General features: G+C 51.6%; 1 protein-coding gene across 1 annotated transcript in view; it reads right to left on the bottom strand.

Moving 5' to 3' along the window:
• Nucleotides 1-17929, bottom strand: part of cacna1i (calcium voltage-gated channel subunit alpha1 I) — a 252978-nt gene that overhangs the window by 10830 nt on the left and 224219 nt on the right. The window contains exons 22-28 of the mRNA XM_033013140.1: nt 16393-16544; nt 10598-10707; nt 6159-6292; nt 4776-4846; nt 3542-3620; nt 2161-2282; nt 953-1288 (exon numbers count right to left, since the gene is read on the bottom strand). Of these exons, the coding sequence (XP_032869031.1) occupies nt 953-1288; nt 2161-2282; nt 3542-3620; nt 4776-4846; nt 6159-6292; nt 10598-10707; nt 16393-16544 (1004 nt within the window). The remainder of the gene's footprint in view (nt 1-952; nt 1289-2160; nt 2283-3541; nt 3621-4775; nt 4847-6158; nt 6293-10597; nt 10708-16392; nt 16545-17929) is intronic.

Raw genomic sequence — 17929 nt, 5'->3', positions numbered from 1 at the left:
GAGTGGGGGCAGGGGGAGGTGGGACAAAAGGGCGGCACGGTGGCACAGCGGTAGAGTTGCTGCCTCACAGCGCCGGAGACCCGGGTTCGATCCTGACAACGGGTGCTGTGTGTATGGAGTTTGTACATTCTCCCCATGACCAAGTGGGTTTTCTCCAGGATCTCCGGTTTCCTCCCACTCTCCGAAGACGTGCGGGTTTGTAGGTTAATTGGCTTGGTTATTAAAAAAATGTCCCTAGTGAGTGTTAATGTGCGGGGATTGCAGGACAGGTGCGGACACGGTGGGCCGAAGGGCCTGTTTCTATAGAAACAAATGTAAATAAAACTAAATGGCCTGTCCCACTGTACGAGGTAATTCAAGAGTTCCCCCGAGTTTCCCCCTGATTCGAACTCGGAGAATGTCCGTAGCGGGTCCGTGGGAGTCGGTGGATGTCTCGTAGCGGCTCGTACGAGTAAAAAGCAACGATTTTTTTCATCGCGAGTATTTTTTTTTCCTCGTGGGCATTTTTCACAGTGTTGAAAAAAACGTCAGGAGTTTACGAGGTCTTGCACCAGCCACGTTGAAGCAATGGGCAAGAAAGCACACTAAAACCTCTACGACTTTAGAAGGCTTGAGACATTCGGGATGTCAAAGAGTCATAGGGATACAACGTGGAAACAGGCCCCTTCGACCCAACTCGCCCTCACCGACCAACATTTCCCATCTACACCAGTATTTTTTTACTCGCGGACATTATTCCCAGTGTTGGAAAAAACGTCACGAGTTACCGGATTTCCCCGAGTACCTACCGTTACTCGTACGAGCCGCTACGAGACATCCACGAGCTCCTACGTAGCCGCTACGGACATTCTCCGCGTTCGAATCAGGGGAGAACTTGAATTACTTCGTACAGTGGGACAGGGGCTTGAATGGGAGGTGATGAAGTGTGAAGGTGGGGTGACAGCGGGTTTACCTGTGCGGGCGAGATGTGCTTTCCTGGATCGGGTTTCTCGCCTTTCTTCTTTGCGCCGCCGCCGCCGCCGGGCGTGGAGACGGCGGGCGAGGTGGAAGGCCCGGCGGTTGGACCACACAGGCCCTGGGCCAGCTCCAGCTCGATCTCGGCGTCCAGCTCGGCGTCCTCCAGCGCCTCCTTGTTGCTGTCGTCCAGGTGCTTCATCAGCACGGCCACCACCACGTTGATCAGCACGAACTGCGCCGTCAGCACGAAGCTGACAAAGTAGAGGGGCGAGATCAGCTGCAGGTTGCTGAGGCACGTCCGGTCCTCGTTAGAGCACTCCCGCAGAGTATCCTGGGCAGGAAACAAAAACCAACCTCCACTTAGTTTACACACACTCAAAATGGAAGAGAATTGCGGACCGCGTGGGTTTTCTCCGGGAGCTCTGGTTTCCTTCCATACCCCAAAGAAGTGCGGGTTTGTATGGCTTCTGTAAATTGTCAATAGACAATAGACAATAGGTCATTCAAGCCAGCACCGCCATTCAATGTGATCATGGCTGATCATCCCCAATCAGTGCCCCGTTCCTGCCTTCTCCCCATATCCCCTGACTCCGCTATCTTCAAGAGCCCTATCATCATCATCATCCTTTATAGTCATCTTGCAAAGCAACGGTTGTACAGTGCAAAATGAGAAGACGTTTCCCAGGGAATACCGGAGCATCGCACATAAAATCTTAAACATTTCACGCATAAAATAAAAACAATGAAAAAACTTTTTTTTCAATCTTGAAAGATTCCAGAGAGCCGGCCTCCACTGAGGCAAAGGATTCCACGTGGTGAGTAGGATAGTGCAAGTGTGCGTGGGGTGATCGGCCGTCGGCGCCGACGCGATGGGCCGAAGGGCCTGTTTTTTTCGCGGCTGTGTCTCTAAAGTCTCCGATGAGGTAGATGAGAGGTCAGGACCAAGTTGCCCAGGTGACCAGTACTCAGCTCTCTGCAGGACATGCTTATCCTCACCAGGAAGGTGTCAGGGGTTATGGGGAGAAGGCAGGAGAATGGGCTTGAGAGGGAAAGATGGATCAGCCATGATTGAATGGCGGAGTAGGCTCGATGGGCTGAATGGCCTTATTCTGCTCCTAGAACTGATGAACCTATCTATGAGCCTCGACTGCATCTTCTTTCCCAACCTGCCCGCTAATGGAGAATTGATGCCGAGATTCCTACCTTCATGATCCCGTTCCAGTTATCTCCAGTCGACACCTGGAACAGCGTCAGGAACGCCATTCCGAAGTTCTCGAAGGTGGCGTGGCGGCTCATCCCCTCACACGGATGGTCCTGGTCGCAAACTTGGGAGGAGGAGAACAGAAGGAGAAGAAACCAAGTCAGGCAGAGGTGATGGTGGTCACACGGAGCTGCGAGTCGCGGTCTGAAGGGCAGCGGCTCCAAGGTCAGGCAGTACAGTTGGGAATCACGCAATGCCCCTGTCCCACTTAGGAAACCTGAACGGAAACCTCTGGAGACTTTGCGCCCCACCCAAGGTTTCCGTGCGGTTCCCGGAGGTTGCAGGTGGTTGCCGGAGGTTGCAGGTAGTGGAAGCAGGTAGGGAGACTGACAAAAACCTCTGGGAACCGCACGGAAACCTTGGGTGGGGCACAAAGTCTCCAGAGGTTTCCGTTCAGGTTTCCTAAGTGGGACAGGGGCATTAGACTTTAAATACTTTAGGCTTTAGAGATACGGCACGGAAACAGGGCCCTTGCCCCACCAAGTCCGCGCCCACCAGCCATCACCCCGTACGCCAACGCTATTAAACGAACCAGGGACAATTTGAACCAAAGCTAATTAACCTCCAAACCTGTAATCAGGAGGTAGACAAAAAAGAAAGCTGGAGAAACTCAGTGGGTGAGGCAGCATCTATGGAGCGAAGGAAATAGGCAACGTTTCGGGCTGAAACCCTTCTTCAGACGTAGCTCTCCTAATTTTGTTGTATTTCTAAGTACAATGACCATAAAGGCTTATTATTATTATTACGACTGTGGGAGGGAACCAGAGCACCCGGAGAAAACCCACGCAGTCACAGGGAGAACGGCCAGTTTCCGCACCATATCTCTAGAGCAGTGGTTCTTAACCTGGGGGTCGTGACCCCCTATGGGGGTTGTTTGGGTCTTTGCCGGGGGTCATGAAGGGGACACAAATAACATATCAATTTGTTGAGCCCATGTTTAGGAACTTAACAAAGGTACACACACCACATACAGTATTTTGTTCACGTATGCACGTACTGGTGCCAAGAAGGTTAAGAACCACTGCTCTAGAGTCTTAAGTAAAGTGATGTCTAAAGCTGTCTGTGGCAATGAATTCCACAGATTCACCATCCTCTGGCTACAGAAGTTCCTTCTCACGCCCATTTCCATAGAATGGGCTCGTGTATTCATGTTCCTTGGGAGGGAGAGATAGATCAGCCATGATTGAATGGTGGAGTAGACTTGGAGGGCCGAACGGCCTAATTCTACCCCTATCGCTTATGACCATAGATTACCGGGCTACGGCACTAATGGCAGAGCTGACGGCGGCCACTGAGCCGAGAGGAACGGGTCGGGTAACCTACCCAATTTACCAAACAGCTCGACTCCCAGTGCCGCGTAGATGAAGAAAAGCAACATGAAGAGGAGTCCAAGGTTCCCCACCTGCAAGGGGAAAGTGAAGAGGATTAACTTGTGCTGACTTCAAAACAACTAGATGTGCCTGGTTGGGAACGCCTTGGACAATCTGACACCGACAAGACTCTTGACACCTTTTCTAACCTATCCTGCATCTGCCCTGGATACAGGACTGGGTGCTGTCAACATAATTTTGTACATTTCAGAAACAGACAGGTACATAGATAGGACAAGTTTGGAGGGATAATGGCCAAACACAGGCAGGTGGGACTAGTGTAGCTGGGACATGTTGGTCGGTGTGGGCAAGTTGGGCCGAAGGGCCTGTTGCCACACTATGACCTGCGCTCTCTCTGTATCCTTATGGGCCTGTCCCACTTACTTGACTTTTTCGGCGACTGCCGGCACCCGTCATAGGTTGTTACAGGTCGCCGAAAATGTTCAACATGTTGAAAATCCAGCGGCGACCAGAACAAGGTACGACTCTTTGGGTAACTACTCACGACCATACAGGCTTCACCCCGCTACATGTCACCAGGATGTCACCTATATGGTCGTGAGTCGTCTCCTCAGTCGCCCAAAGAGTCGTAGCGTCTTTCTGGTCGCCGCTGAACTTTCAACATGTTGAAAATATCCGTCGACCTATGACGGGTGTCGCCGAGAAAGTCGCCTAATTGGGACAGGCCGTTTATCCTGATCTGTGCATTGGGGACGGCTTGATTTGAACCATGTACAGTCTTCCCTTTGACCGGATAGCTCACAGACAAAAGCTTTTCACTGTACCTCGGTACAAGGGACAACAATAAACTAAACTAAACTCTCCTGGGAGTTTATGAGACATTGCAGAGGTTTCGGAACAGCTTCTTCCAAACAAGCATCAGGCTCTTGAACACCAACTAAACTACAAAGAATGAACAGTCTTGGTTGCGTTAGGGACTGTGGGCTTTCGTTTTGAATCATTGTTTAAGAAGGAACTGCAGATGCAGGAAAATCGAAGGTAGGCAAAAATGCTGGAGAAACTCAGCGGGTGCAGCAGCATCTATGGAGCGAAGGAAATAGGCGACGTTTCGGGTCGAGACCCTTCTTGATCACTGTTGCCTCTCTGGCCTCTTGGTAAACTGCACACTTTTTGCATGGTTTTACTTAGAATGGGAAGCTATTTAGGCCCGAGGGCTCTCAGTTTACCTGAGGCAGGGCCTGCACTACGGTGTCCAGGAGGGCTCTCATTCCAGTGGCCATCTTCAGCAGCTTCAGCACTGAAAAATTCAAAACAGGAGCACGGGATGAAATAAAGGGAGGAGGTTTTTACACAAAGGGCTTGACGCACTTGGGCGTCATTTACGCGTCATTTACGCGTCACGATGCACGACGCGCGCATGGCTGCGTGACGCGCGCATGACGCCCAAGTGGGGCAGGCCCTTAAATCACAACACTGAGCAGGTGGGCTGAAGGGCCTGTTGTCGTATGAACATAACAAACAAGGGCAGGAATAGGGTTATCAGTCTGTTGCCTCAACAATTTTTAGAACGTGAAAATCTACTCCCCAACATGACACTCCAGCACTCTCCCCATCCGTTGAATGGTTCTATGTAATGATGGTGACTGGACACTCAACCAGAGTTACTATAGACAGACACAAAAAGCTGGAGTAACTCAGCGGGTCAGGCAGCATCTCCAAAGACATACAGGTATGTCGTTTATTTGGCTTGTTGTAAGTGTACATTGTCGATAGTGTTAATGTGCGGGGATCGCTGGTCGGCGCGGACCCGGTGGGCCGAAGGGCCTGTTTCCGAGCTGTATCTGTAAAAACTAAACTAAACTAAATCTCTGGAGAAAAAGAATAGGTGACGTGTGAGGTGAAGACACCTTCTTCAGACTGGAGAGTCAGGGGAAAGGGAAACGAGAAGTTTAGACGGTGATGTGTAAAAAGACACATCAAGCTGAAGTAACTAAAAAAGTGACCATATCCTGTAACTTGGAGCCGGTTAGAAGAAATACTTTGTTGATATTGCTTGCACATTCTGCTGTCGTTTAACTACTTCGTAAGTTCATAAGTGGTAGGAGGTGTATTAGGCCATTCGGTGACGGGGTTGTGACCTCTGGTGACGGGGCTGTGACCTAGCCTTGGTGACGCGGCTGTGACCTATGGTGACGGGGCTGTGACCTCTGGTGGCGGGGCTGTGACCTCTGGTGATGGGGCTGTGACCTCTGGTGACGGGCTGTGAACTCTGGTTGACCTCTGGTGGCGGGGCTATGACCTACCTCTGGTGATGGGGCTAGTGACCTCTGGTGACGGGGCGTGTGACCTCTGGTGACGGGGCGTGTGACCTCTTGTGGACGGGGGCTGTGACCTCTGGTGGGGGCTGTGACCTCTGGTGACGGGGCTGTGACCTCTGGTGACGGGGGCGGTGACCTCTGGTGACGGGGCGGTGACCTCTGTGACGGGTCTGTGAACCTCTGGTGTAGGGGCTGATGACCTCTGGTGATGGGGCTGTGACCTACCTCTGGTGACGGGCGGTGACCTCTGGAGGCGGGGCTGTGACCCCTGGTGGCGGTGCTGCGACCTACCTCTGGTGATCCGTAGCACCCTCATGATGCGGATGATGGTGGGATTGATGGGGAGGGCCGCACTGATCTCGATCTCTTCCAGTGTAATCCCCATGACCGACAGCAAGACGATGGCCAAATCCAGCTGGTTCCACCTGCACAAGAGATGGAAAGAATGAGTCCAGTTCCGCATGTCTCTCGCCCGCGGAAAGCATTTTCTCGGGATGCGTCTGTCTGACAGAGCCCAGTTTTGGGAACAGCTCCATCCAGGACAGCAAGAAATCGCAGAGTTGCGGACGCAGCCCAGACCATCGCGCAAACCTCCCTCCCTCCCATTGACTCCATCTACACCTCACGCTGCCTCGGCAAGGCCAGCAGCATCATCAAGGACCAGTCTCACTCCAGTCACTCCCTCTTCTCCCCTCTCCCATCGGGCAAGAGGTACAGAAGTGTGAAAACGCACACCTCCAGATTCAGGGGCAGTTTCTTCCCAGCTGTTATCAGGCAACTGAATCATCCTCTCACCAACTAGAGGGCGGTCCTAACCTACCATCCACCTCATTGGAGACCCACCAACTATCTGTAGTTAGTAGGAGTAGGCCATTCGGCTCCTTCGAGCCAGCGCCGCCATTCAATATGATCATGGCTGATCATCCAAAATCACCTCAAATTTCACTGTACCTTAGTTGGTTAAGTAACAATAAATGCAAACTTGAACTTGAACTTGAATCAGTACCCTGTTCCTGCTTTTTCCCCATATCCCTTGATTCCGTTAGCCCAAAGAGCTAAATCTAACTCGGCTTGCAACTCTCTCTTGAAAAGAGACCCGAAATGTCACCCATCCTTTTTCTCCAGAGATGCTGCCAGACCTGCTGAGTTACTCCAGCAGGTACACAAAATTGCTGGGGAAACTCAGCGGGTGCAGCAGCATCTATGGAGCGAAGGAAATAGGCGACGTTTCGGGCCGAAACCCTTCTTCAGACTGATGGGGGGTGGGAGAAAGAAGGAAAAGGGGAGGAGGGGGAGGAGCCCGAGGGTGGGCGGATGGGAGGGTGGGAGGAGACAGCTAGAGGGTTAAGGAAGGGGAGGAGACAGCAAGGGCTAGCAAAATTGGGAGAATTCAATGTTAATGCCATACGGACGCAAGGTCCCCAGACGGAATATGAGGTGCTGTTCCTCCAATTTCCGCTGTTGCTCACTCTGGCCATGGAGGAGACCCAGGACAGAGAGGTCGGATTGGGAATGGGAGGGGGAGTTGAAGTGCTGAGCCACCGGCAGTTCAGGTAGGTTATTGCGGACTGAGCGGAGGTGTTCGGCGAAACGATCGCCCAACCTACGCTTGGTCTCCCCGATGTAAATCGGCTGACATCTAGAGCAGCGGATGCAGTAGATGAGTTACTCCAGCACTTGGTGTCTATCTTTGGTGTAAAACAGCATCTGCAGTTCTTTGTTTTTACAGAGCTAAGCCTCTGTCCCACTTTCCCGAGTTACTCACAAATTCTCCCGAGTTTTCCCCTTGATTCAAACTCGGAGAATGTGCGTAGCGAGGCCGTAGGAGTCCGTAGATATTTCGTAGCGGCTCGTAACGCCGGCCGTAGGTACTCGGGGCATCAGGTAAGTCGGGACGTTTTTTCAGCATGTCGAAAAATGTCCACAAATAAAAAAATAGCCCCGAGTACCTACGGCTGTGGCATCTCCGCGTTTGAATCAAGGGGAAAACTCGGGAGAATTCATAGAAACATAGAAAATAGGTGCGGAGTAGGCCATTCGGCCCTTCGAGCCTGCACCGCCATTTGATATGATCATGGCTGATCATCCAACTCAGTATCCCATCCCTGCCTTCTCTCCATACCCCCTGATCCCTTTAGCCACAAGGGCCACATCTAACTCCCTCTTAAATATAGCCAATGAACTGGCCTCAACTACCTTCTGTGGCAGAGAATTCCACAGATTCACCACTCTCTGTGTAAAAAATGATTTTCTCATCTCGGTCCTAAAAGATTTCCCTCTTATCCTTAAACTGTGACCCCTAGTTCTGGACTTCCCCAACATCGGGAATAATCTTCCTGCATCTAGCCTGTCCAACCCCTTAAGAATTTTGTAAGTTTCTATAAGATCCCCCCTCAATCTTCTGAATTCTAGCGTGTACAAGCCAAGTCTATCCAGTCTTTCTTCATGTGAAAGTCCTGCCATCCCAGGAATCAGTCTGGTGAACCTTCTCTGTACTCCCTCTATGGCAAGAATGTCTTTCCTCAGATTAGGAGACCAAAACTGTACGCAATACTCCAGGTGTGGTCTCACCAAGACCCTGTACAACTGCAGTAGAACCTCCCTGCTCCTATACTCAAATCCTTTTGCTATGAATGCTAACATACCATTTGCTTTCTTCACTGCCTGCTGCACCTGCATGCCTACTTTCAATGACTGGTGTACCATGACACCCAGGTCGCGTTGCATCTCCCCCTTTCCTAATCGGCCACCATTCAGATAATTCGTGAGTAACTCGGGAATGTGGGACAGGGGCTTAAAGCTCCCTCTATGTTATCTCACCATACACTGCCTGGGGTGGAACAAGTCTCCCTACACTGTCCCATCGTACACTGTCTGGGCAGATGGTCAATGGCATAACGCAAACTGAAAAAGCTGCATATACTCAGCAGGCCAGGCAGCATCTGTGGAGTCTGAAGTGTCGTTGACCTGAAAAGTTTGGCTTGTCACCCTGACTTCTCTCTCCGCAGCTGCTGACCAGAAAGTATTTATTTCAGAGTTACTGGATTTAGACAGAGTGCGGCCCCTCCAATGGGCAGCGCAGCACCAGTCCCTCTGCCCTGTCACCAATGGTCCCCCCCCCCCCCCCCTCCCGCGCACCTACATCTTGCCAGGCTTTGTCCCGCCCCCACCTCTCTTCCAGCTTTCTCCCCCACCTCCCCCTCCCCCAACTAACTGCAATCAGTCAGGAGAAGGATCCCGACCCGAGACGTCACTATCCACACTATCCAGATAGCTGGGCTACTTCCTCCAGGGATACTGCCTGATCCGCTGTGTAACTCCGGCACTTTGATCTTTTTTTTATAAATAAGCCAGCATCTGCAGTTCCTCGCGTCTACAATCTAGCTGAGGTCTGACTGGGTTTAGATTTAATTGCAGGGTAAGAGCTAAAGTTGGCTTTGACTCAAAACAGTGTCGGCGAACCAGGTTAGCAAAACATTTCCTATTGTGGAGACAAAAATAACTCAGTTGCAGAATATTAATGATGATAAACAGGAAAACAGTGATTATGTCCCCAAGGGTTCAGGAAATAAAAACAGGGAAGCCATGAGCTCTGAATTAATGCGTATGATCTAAGATGAATGTTTCTGCCTCGATTATCACTAATGTCGCGGAACTCAGTCTCCTGATGTGTTGTCTGTTGTTGACTACACGAGAGCCACTAATAGTAGCTAGACACACGCACGCACACACACATACACACGCACGCACGCACACACACGCACACACACACACACACACACGCACGCGCACGCACGCACGCACGCACGCACGCGCGCACACGCGCACACGCGCACACACGCACACACGCACGCGCACGCGCACGCACACGCACACGCACACGCACACGCGCACGCGCACACACGCACACACATGCACGCACATGCACGCACACGCACGCACACACACACACACACACACACACACACACGCACACACACTCGCACACACACACACACACACACACACACACACACACACACACACACACACACACACACACACACACGCACACACACACACACACACACACACACGCACGCACGCACACACACACACAGAGACACACACACACTTGGGTTGTGCGCTGGCCAAGATCAGATTCAGATTCAGAATCAACTTTAATTGTCATTGTCAGTGTACAGTACAGAGACAACGAAATACAGTGATTATGATTATGACTGTGGCGCAGCGGGTAGTGTTGCTGCCTCACAGCGCCAGAGACCCGGGTTCGATCCTGACTACGGGTGCTGTCTCTATGGAATTTGTACGTTCTCCCTGTGACCTGCGTGGGTTTTCTCCGGGTGCACCGGTTTCCTCCCACACTTTAAAGACGCGCAGGTTTGTCGGTTACTCCCCTTCGGTACGTAGTAAAATTGTCCCTCGTGTGCGTGTGTGTGTGTGTGCGATCGTGCTAGTGTACGGGGTGATCGTTAGTCAGTGCGGACCCGGTGGGCCGAAGGGCCTGTTTCTGCGCTGTACCGCTAACGTCTGAAGTCCAAAGTTTAGCAACTGGGAACTCCAGCAGACTTTGGCGGACCGAGCGCAAGTGTTCGGCGATACGTTCTCTCCCAACGGGCATGTCGCTAAATAGCACGGAAGAAGCATATTCACACCAACACGGTCGGCAATGCCAACTACAATCAAGCCGCTGCCGACATCAACAAATATGAACAGAAACTTTCCCCTACCTTTCCTTGAAGAACCTCCGCAGACCCAGAGCCACAAGTTTAATGATTGATTCCAGCACAAACACTGTGGTGAACATATAGTTACAATACTTCAGAGCGATTTCCAGAGACTGTGGAGGAAACAAGTAGATCATTTCAGCAAAACTCTCACCAACTTCTACAGATGCGCCGTAGAAAGCGTTTTGTCGGGATGCGTCGAGAGTCAAGTCAAGAGTGTTTTATTGTCTTGTGTCCCAGATAGGACAATGAGATTCTTAAACCCCTGTCCCACGGTACGGGTTCATTCCAAGAACTCCCTCTCCCGAGTTTGCCCTGATTCGAACTCGGAGATTTACGGTAATGGCCGCTCGTCGGTACTCGGGGCTCTCGTGGACATTTTTCAACGTGTTGAAAAATCTTCACGTGTCTTCCCATGCTTACCTGCCGTTAGCATTACGAGTCTTCCTGAGTACCTGCCGTTAGCGTTACGAGCTGCTAAGAGACGTCCCTGAGCTCCGACGTACCCGCTACGTTCATTCTCCGTGCTTACCATGTGTTTGATTTATTTTAAACTCGGGAGAGCTCTTGGAATAATCTCGTACCGTGGGACAGGGGTTTTACTTGCTGCAGCACAACAGAATATGTAAACATAGTGCATAACAGGAGAAAAAGAAAAAAAAAGTTCAGTGTGTATATATACACATACACACATTCTCAAAAAACAATTATAGTGCAATAATAATAATAATAGTTAGTTGTAGTTCAGAGCTTATTTGCTGTTGTGTTTAATAGTCTGATGGCTGTAGGGAAGAAGCTGTTCCTGAACCTGGATGTTACAGTTTTCAGGTTCCTGTACCTTCTTCCCGATGGCAATGGTGAAACGAGTGTGTGGCAAGGATAGTGTGGGTCTCTGATGATGTTGGCTGCCTTTTTGTGGCAGCGACTTCGATAAATCCCTTCGATGGTGGGAATGGTTTGGGAACAGCTCCATCCAAGGGCACAAGAAATTGCAGCGAGTAGTTTTGGAGATTCAGCATGGAAACAGGCCCTTCGGCCCACCGGGTCCATGCCGACCATCGATCACCCGTTCTATGTTATCCCACTTTCTCATCCACTCCCGACACACTAGGGGGCAATTTACAGTGGGCCTATTAACCTAAAACCCCCACGTCTTTGGGATGTGGGAGAAAACCCACACAATGAAAGGCCGAACATGCAAACTCCACACAGACAGCACCCAAGGTTAGAATCAAACCCGGGTCTCTGGTGCTGTGAGGCAGAAGCTCTACGGTGCTCTACTACACTTGTGCTGCTGCAAGTAAGAATTTAATTATTCCGTTTTGGGGCATATAACAATAAAACACTCTTGATTCTCGACTCTTGTATGGAACATGACTTCAACTATTGCAGTGCTTTTCCCCATTGACTCCAGCTCTAACAAGGAGCCTTGGAGCTAGATGTGGTCAACTCCCGAGACCAGTCTAGTTTATTTAGTGTAGTTTGGTTCAGAGATACAGCGTGGAAACAGGCCCTTCAGCCCACCGAGTCCGCACCAAACAGTGATCCTGCGCATAAACACTGTCTGACACACACTAGGGCCAATTTTACATTTACACCAAGCCAATTAACCAATGTACGTCTTTGGAGAATGGGAGGAAACCAAATCTCGGAGATCCCACATGGTCGTGGGGAGAACGTACAAACTCCGTACAGACAGTACAGGTAGTCAGGACCGAACCTGGATCTCTGGCTCTGTAAGGCAGGAGCTCTACCGCTGCGCCACCGTGCTAGCAGTAACTCCGACTTCTCAGAGTCCCACCAATGTTTTGTTCATAGATGGACACAAAATGTCGGAGTAACACAGCGGGTCAGGCAGCATCTCTGGAGAAAAGGAATAGGTGACGTTTCGGGTCGAGACAATTCTTCAGACCCTCTGGAGAAAAGGAATGGAGGAGAAATATTCCTTCTCTCCAGAGATGCTGCCTGTCCCGCTGAGTTACTCAAGCTTTTTGTGTCTATTTTTGATTTAAACCAGCATCTGCAGTTCCTTCCTACACTTTGTTTTGTCCATGTTTGGACCAAGGCTGTGAGGAGTCTGGAGTCTGGTGTTAGCACACCAAGGCATCCACTTCCTTAGTTCAGCATGTCCCCTACAACTCTCACCAACTTCTACAGATGCACCATAGAGAGCATTTTATTAGGAGGCATTACAGCTTGGTTTGGAAACAACGGCTCCTATCCAAGGCTGCCAAAGAAATTGCAGCGAATTGGTGGACGCAGCCCAGACCATCACACAAACCAACCCTCCCTCCCATGACTCAGTTTATACCTCACGCTAGGCCAGTCGGCAAGGCCGAAGCAGCATAATCAAGGATGAGTCGCACCCTAGGGCCACTTCCCTCCTCTCCCCTCTCCCATCAGGCAAAAGTACAGAAGTGTGAAAACGCACAACCTCCAGATTCAGGGACAGTTTCTTCCCAGCTGTTATCAGGCAGCTGAACCATCCTACCACAACCAGAGAGCAGTTCTGAACTAACATAGAAACATAGAAAATAGGTGCAGGAGGAGGCCATTCGGCCCTTCGAGCCAGCACCGCCATTCATTGTGATCATCCCCAATCAATAACCCGTGCCTGCCTTCTCCCCATATCCCTTGACTCCACCAGCCCCGAGAGCTCTATCTAACTCTCTCTTAAATCCATCCAGTGACTTGGCCTCCACCGCCCTCTGTGGCAGGGAATTCCACAAATTCACAACTCTCTGGGTGAAAACGTTTTTTCTCACCTCAGTCTTAAATGGCTTCCCCTTTATTCTAAGACTGTGGCCCCTGGTTCTGGACTCGCCCAACATTGGGAACATTTTTCCTGCATCCAGCTTGTCCAGTCCTTTTATTATTTTATATGTTTCTATAAGATCCCCCCCCCCCCCTAATCCTTCTAAACTCCAGTGAATACAAGCCTAGTCTTTTCAATCTTGAACTCCTATCTACCTCTTTGGTGACCCTCGGACTATCTACGATCGGACTTTACTGACTTTACCTTGCACTAAACGCTATTCCCTCATCATGTATGTATCTCCACACTGTAAATGGCTCGATTGTAATCATGTATTGTCTTTCCGCTCAGTGGCGGACTGGCCAGGGTGTCAGCTTGCCCGATGGCAAGTGGGCCCCTATATCACGTGGGCCCCTATATCAAGTGGGCCCGATGAAGTGGGCCCCCTTTGTCTCCTGGCAACCAATATTTTTAGACCCAGTACGACACTGTTTCCGCTGACTGGTTAGCACGCAGCAAAAGCTTTCCACTGTACTTCGACACATAAACTAAACCGGAGTCATGTAGCACTGGCAAAAAAAGTCCAAGAATCGGTTGGCAAATCATTGGTAAACGTTGCCTAATAGCAGAGTCAAAGACACTTCCTGCCACCTCCATGATTGAGCGTGGATCAATGGGCTGGTAATTAGTAGGATTGGATTTATCCAGCTCATTGTGGACAGAATGTACTTAAGCCACTAATACATCTTATTACTTGTGTAATTATTCTGCAGATTAAAACATCACAGTTCAAAAGAACAAATATCAAATTAACCTGAAAACACAGCTAAAGCTTAACTACATCCCAACCTCAATGATTTCATTAGATTGAACATGCTGGTGTTCCCTGGAGTATGCTCCACTTAACATTTTAAGCATCTTTTTTTCAGAGTGCTTCACAATTCTCCATTTTTCAATTTGATGGCGATTTAGCTATCTGGTTCCCCTTTCCTCGTCTGTCTCCGTCCCTGCATTATCCGTCCACTCTTTCCCCCGCTTTATCTCTCCCTCCCTCCCTCTCTCACTATCACTTGCTCTTCCACCCTCAATCTCTCTCCCTTCTCCCTCACTCGCTCCTCTCAACCTTGTTCATCAGGTCACTCTTCCTATGTTTTTTCCTCTCATGCTCATTTTCCTCTCCTTCTCCTTCTCCTCCCTCCCTCCCTCCTCCCGCCCTCGCTCCCTCCCTCCCTCCCTCCCTCCCTCCCCCTCCCTCCCTTCCTTCCTCACTTCCTCCCTTCCTACCTTCCTTCCTTCCTTCCTTCCTTCCTTCCTTCCTTCCTTCCTTCCTTCCTTCCTTCCTTCCCCTCATCACTCCCCCACCACCACCCTCTTTCCGTTCCACCTTCTCCTTCATCCTCCCGGGGGGATAAGTTCGTATGTTCATAAGTGATTCACTTTCGGCCATTCGGCCCATCAAGTCCACCCCACCATTCGATCATGGCTGATCCATCTCTCCGGCCTCACCCCATTCTCCTGCCTTCTCCCCATAACCCCTAACACCTGTACTCTCAACCTTCAAACTTTGGCGGTGCTGGCTCGAAGGGGCCGAATGGCCCACTCCTGCACCTACTGGTCCAGAACGCAGCCGCCCGACTCATCACCCACACCAAATCCTGGCATCACATCACTCCAGTCCTCAAACAACTTCACTGGCTTCCCATCTCCCACCGGATCAACTACAAAATCCTGATCCTCACCTACAAAGCCCTCCACCATCTGGCCCCCCCATATCTCACTGACCTCCTCTCCCCCTACCAACCCTCACGGTCCCTCAGATCCACATCAGCCGGTCTCCTCTCCATCCACAAGTCCAACCTCCGCAGTTTTGGGGACAGAGCCTTCTCCAGGGCAGCTCCCAGGCTCTGGAACTCCCTCCCCCAACTGATCCGCAATTCCTTGTCCCTCACCATCTTCCAGTCCCACCTCAAGACCCATCTCTTCACCTCTGCCTATCCTTAGCCCCACGTCCCCCTCCCTTTTCATCTGTGCATTAATTGCCTCATATTGTGTTTTGTATTGAATTCTGTCTTTACTTTGTGTACTAGTCATGTCTCTACTATTTATTTCATTCCCCTTACATGTTTTTCCTCTACCTGCTAAATTTTTGTAAGGTGTCCTTGAGACTCTTGAAAGGCGCCCATAAATAACATTTATTATTATTATTATTATTATTGTCTATTGTCTTTCTGTCTCACCCTCTCACTACATCAGCCTCGTACTCTCACTCCAATTGTCCCCCTCTGTCCCCCTCTCCTGCCTGTCTCAGTCCCTCCCGACCACTCACCAGCTCACTCCCTCTCCGTCTCTCTCTCTCTCTCTCCTTAGCTCGTGGGGTGACACCTGTTTGGTCGTGTGTAGTCGCCCAAGGAGTCGTACCTTTTTCTGGTCACCGCTGGATTTACAACATGTTGAAGATTTTCGGAGACCTGCTGCGACTGTGACAGCAAGTCGGCCGAAAAAATCTTGTAAGTGGGACAGGCCCTTTATTTCCCCTTGTTCTAAGTCCCTCTCCAGCTCCCTCATTCCCAGCCACTCCCTCCCTTCATGCCTTAAATACACTCTCCATTGCTCCTGCCTCAAAGCGCCAGACCAGGGGTTCGATCCTGACCACGGGTGCTGTCTGTGTTGGAGTTCGCAAGTTCTCCCTGTTATGTTCTCTCCGGGTGCTCCGGTTTCCAAAGACGTGCGGGTTTGTAGGTCAATTGGCTTCAGTAGATTGTCCCTGGCGTGTAGGGCAGAACTAGCATACGGGGTGATCGATGGCCGGCATGAACTCGGTGGGCCGAAGGGCCTGTTTCAACGCCGTGTCTCCAAAAATGGTGGGATTCTAACTCGGGTCTCCAGACCACCAGTCTAGCTCCATGGAAAACTAGACCCAGTAGCTCATCGGTTGTGCACCAATGCCTATCAGGACCAATATATATAATAGCAGGCCCAACCATGAGGACCTGTCTATCGGTGAGACGGCGGGAGGACAAGGTTGAAGGGGAGGCGTGCGTACCTTTGGTTGGCTGTAGTGTTCCAGGGACATGGTGATCACGTTGATGCAGATGGTGAAGGTGATGAAGAGGTCCAGGTAGTGGCTCGTAAACAAGGTGTGGATGAAGAGGCGCACTGGTGAGTAAGCAGCGTAGTAGGGCAGACGCTGGGCTTCTGGTGTGGCCAGGGCCAACATCGGGGGGGGGGGGGGGGGGGGGGAGGAACAAACAGCAGCCGGTTAGTACTCCGATACCCCCTCGCCCAGCTTCCTCAACGTTACACCTCCACCCCATTGCCCTGTCATGGTGAGTGAGGGTCTATGGCCTGTGCTGTGAAGAGTTAAGGGCCTGTCCCACTTTCACGACCTAATTCACAACCTCTGCTGCGTTTTCCCTTGAATCATACTCGCAACATGGTCGTCACGAGGTCGTAGGAGGTCGTGATGCTAGTCGTAGGTACTCGTGGCATCAAGTAGGTCGGGGCATTTTTCTAGCCTGATGAAAAATGTCCACGAGTAAAAAAGGCCGTGAATTAAGTCGTGAAAGGCCCTTAACCAGGTGGAACGGCTGAGTGTTTGGAGAGACTCGGGCCTGTCTTTACTTTTGGGCCTCTCTCGCCCTGCAGCTCCTCCACAGACACCTCCAGGACATCTGCGGTACCAGGAGACAGCAACACGCATCAGCGTCCAGGGACTGGCGTGGGGTCGGCACTTAAGGGCAAGGAGATGGGCGGCACGGTGGCGCAGCGGTAGAGTTGCTGCCTCACAGGGAAATTAATGCCCGCGGAGCAGGTATATTCTTCAAACAGTGGTTATAAAAATAGGGGGAAATGTGGGGAAATAAACATTTAGAGTTTAGAGTTTAGAGATGCAGTGTGGGAACAGTGGGGGGATGGGGGCGAGGGTAGGCGAGGGGGTGGGGTTGGGGGGTGGGAGAGGTGGTGGGGATGGCGATGGGAGTGGGGGGTGGAGGGGATTGGGGGATGGGGCGGGGTTGAGGGCAGGGGGCTGGGGGTGAGATGTGGGGCTGGAGGAGGGGGTGGGCGTGAGGGAGAGGGTGAGTGAGGGGTGGGGGCTGGGAATGGAGGTGGGTGGTGGGGGTGATGGTGGGTGGGGCAGGGGGTGGGAGGTGAGGGGCTGGGGTTGAGAGAGGGGGTGGGGTGGAGGTAGAGGGGGTAGGGTTGGGGGGGTGGGAGAGGTGGTGGGGGTGGTGATGGGAGTGGGTGATGGGGCAGGGGTGTGGGCAGGGGGCTGGGGTTGGGAGTGGAGGTGGGTGGTGGGTTGACGGTGGGGATATGGGTGGGGCAGGGGCGTGGAGGTGAGCGCCTGGGGGTGGGAGCGGGGGAGGGGCTGCGGATGGGAGCGGGGTGGAGTTGGGAGTGGGGGTGGGTGGTGGGTTGACGGAGGGGATGTGAATGGGCCAGGGGCGTGGAGGTGAGGGGCTGGGGGTTGGAGCGGGAGGGAGGGTGGGGGTGGAATTGGGACTGGAGATGGGTGGTGGGGGCGATGGTGGGTGGGGCAGGGGCAGGGGCATGGAGGTGAGCGGCTGGGGGTGGGAGCG

This window comes from Amblyraja radiata, chromosome 38 (genome assembly GCF_010909765.2).
Source record: "Amblyraja radiata isolate CabotCenter1 chromosome 38, sAmbRad1.1.pri, whole genome shotgun sequence".
Lineage (NCBI taxonomy): Eukaryota > Metazoa > Chordata > Chondrichthyes > Rajiformes > Rajidae > Amblyraja > Amblyraja radiata.
Note: the sequence above shows the minus strand (reverse complement) of the source record. Positions and strands in the feature narration are given on the sequence as shown.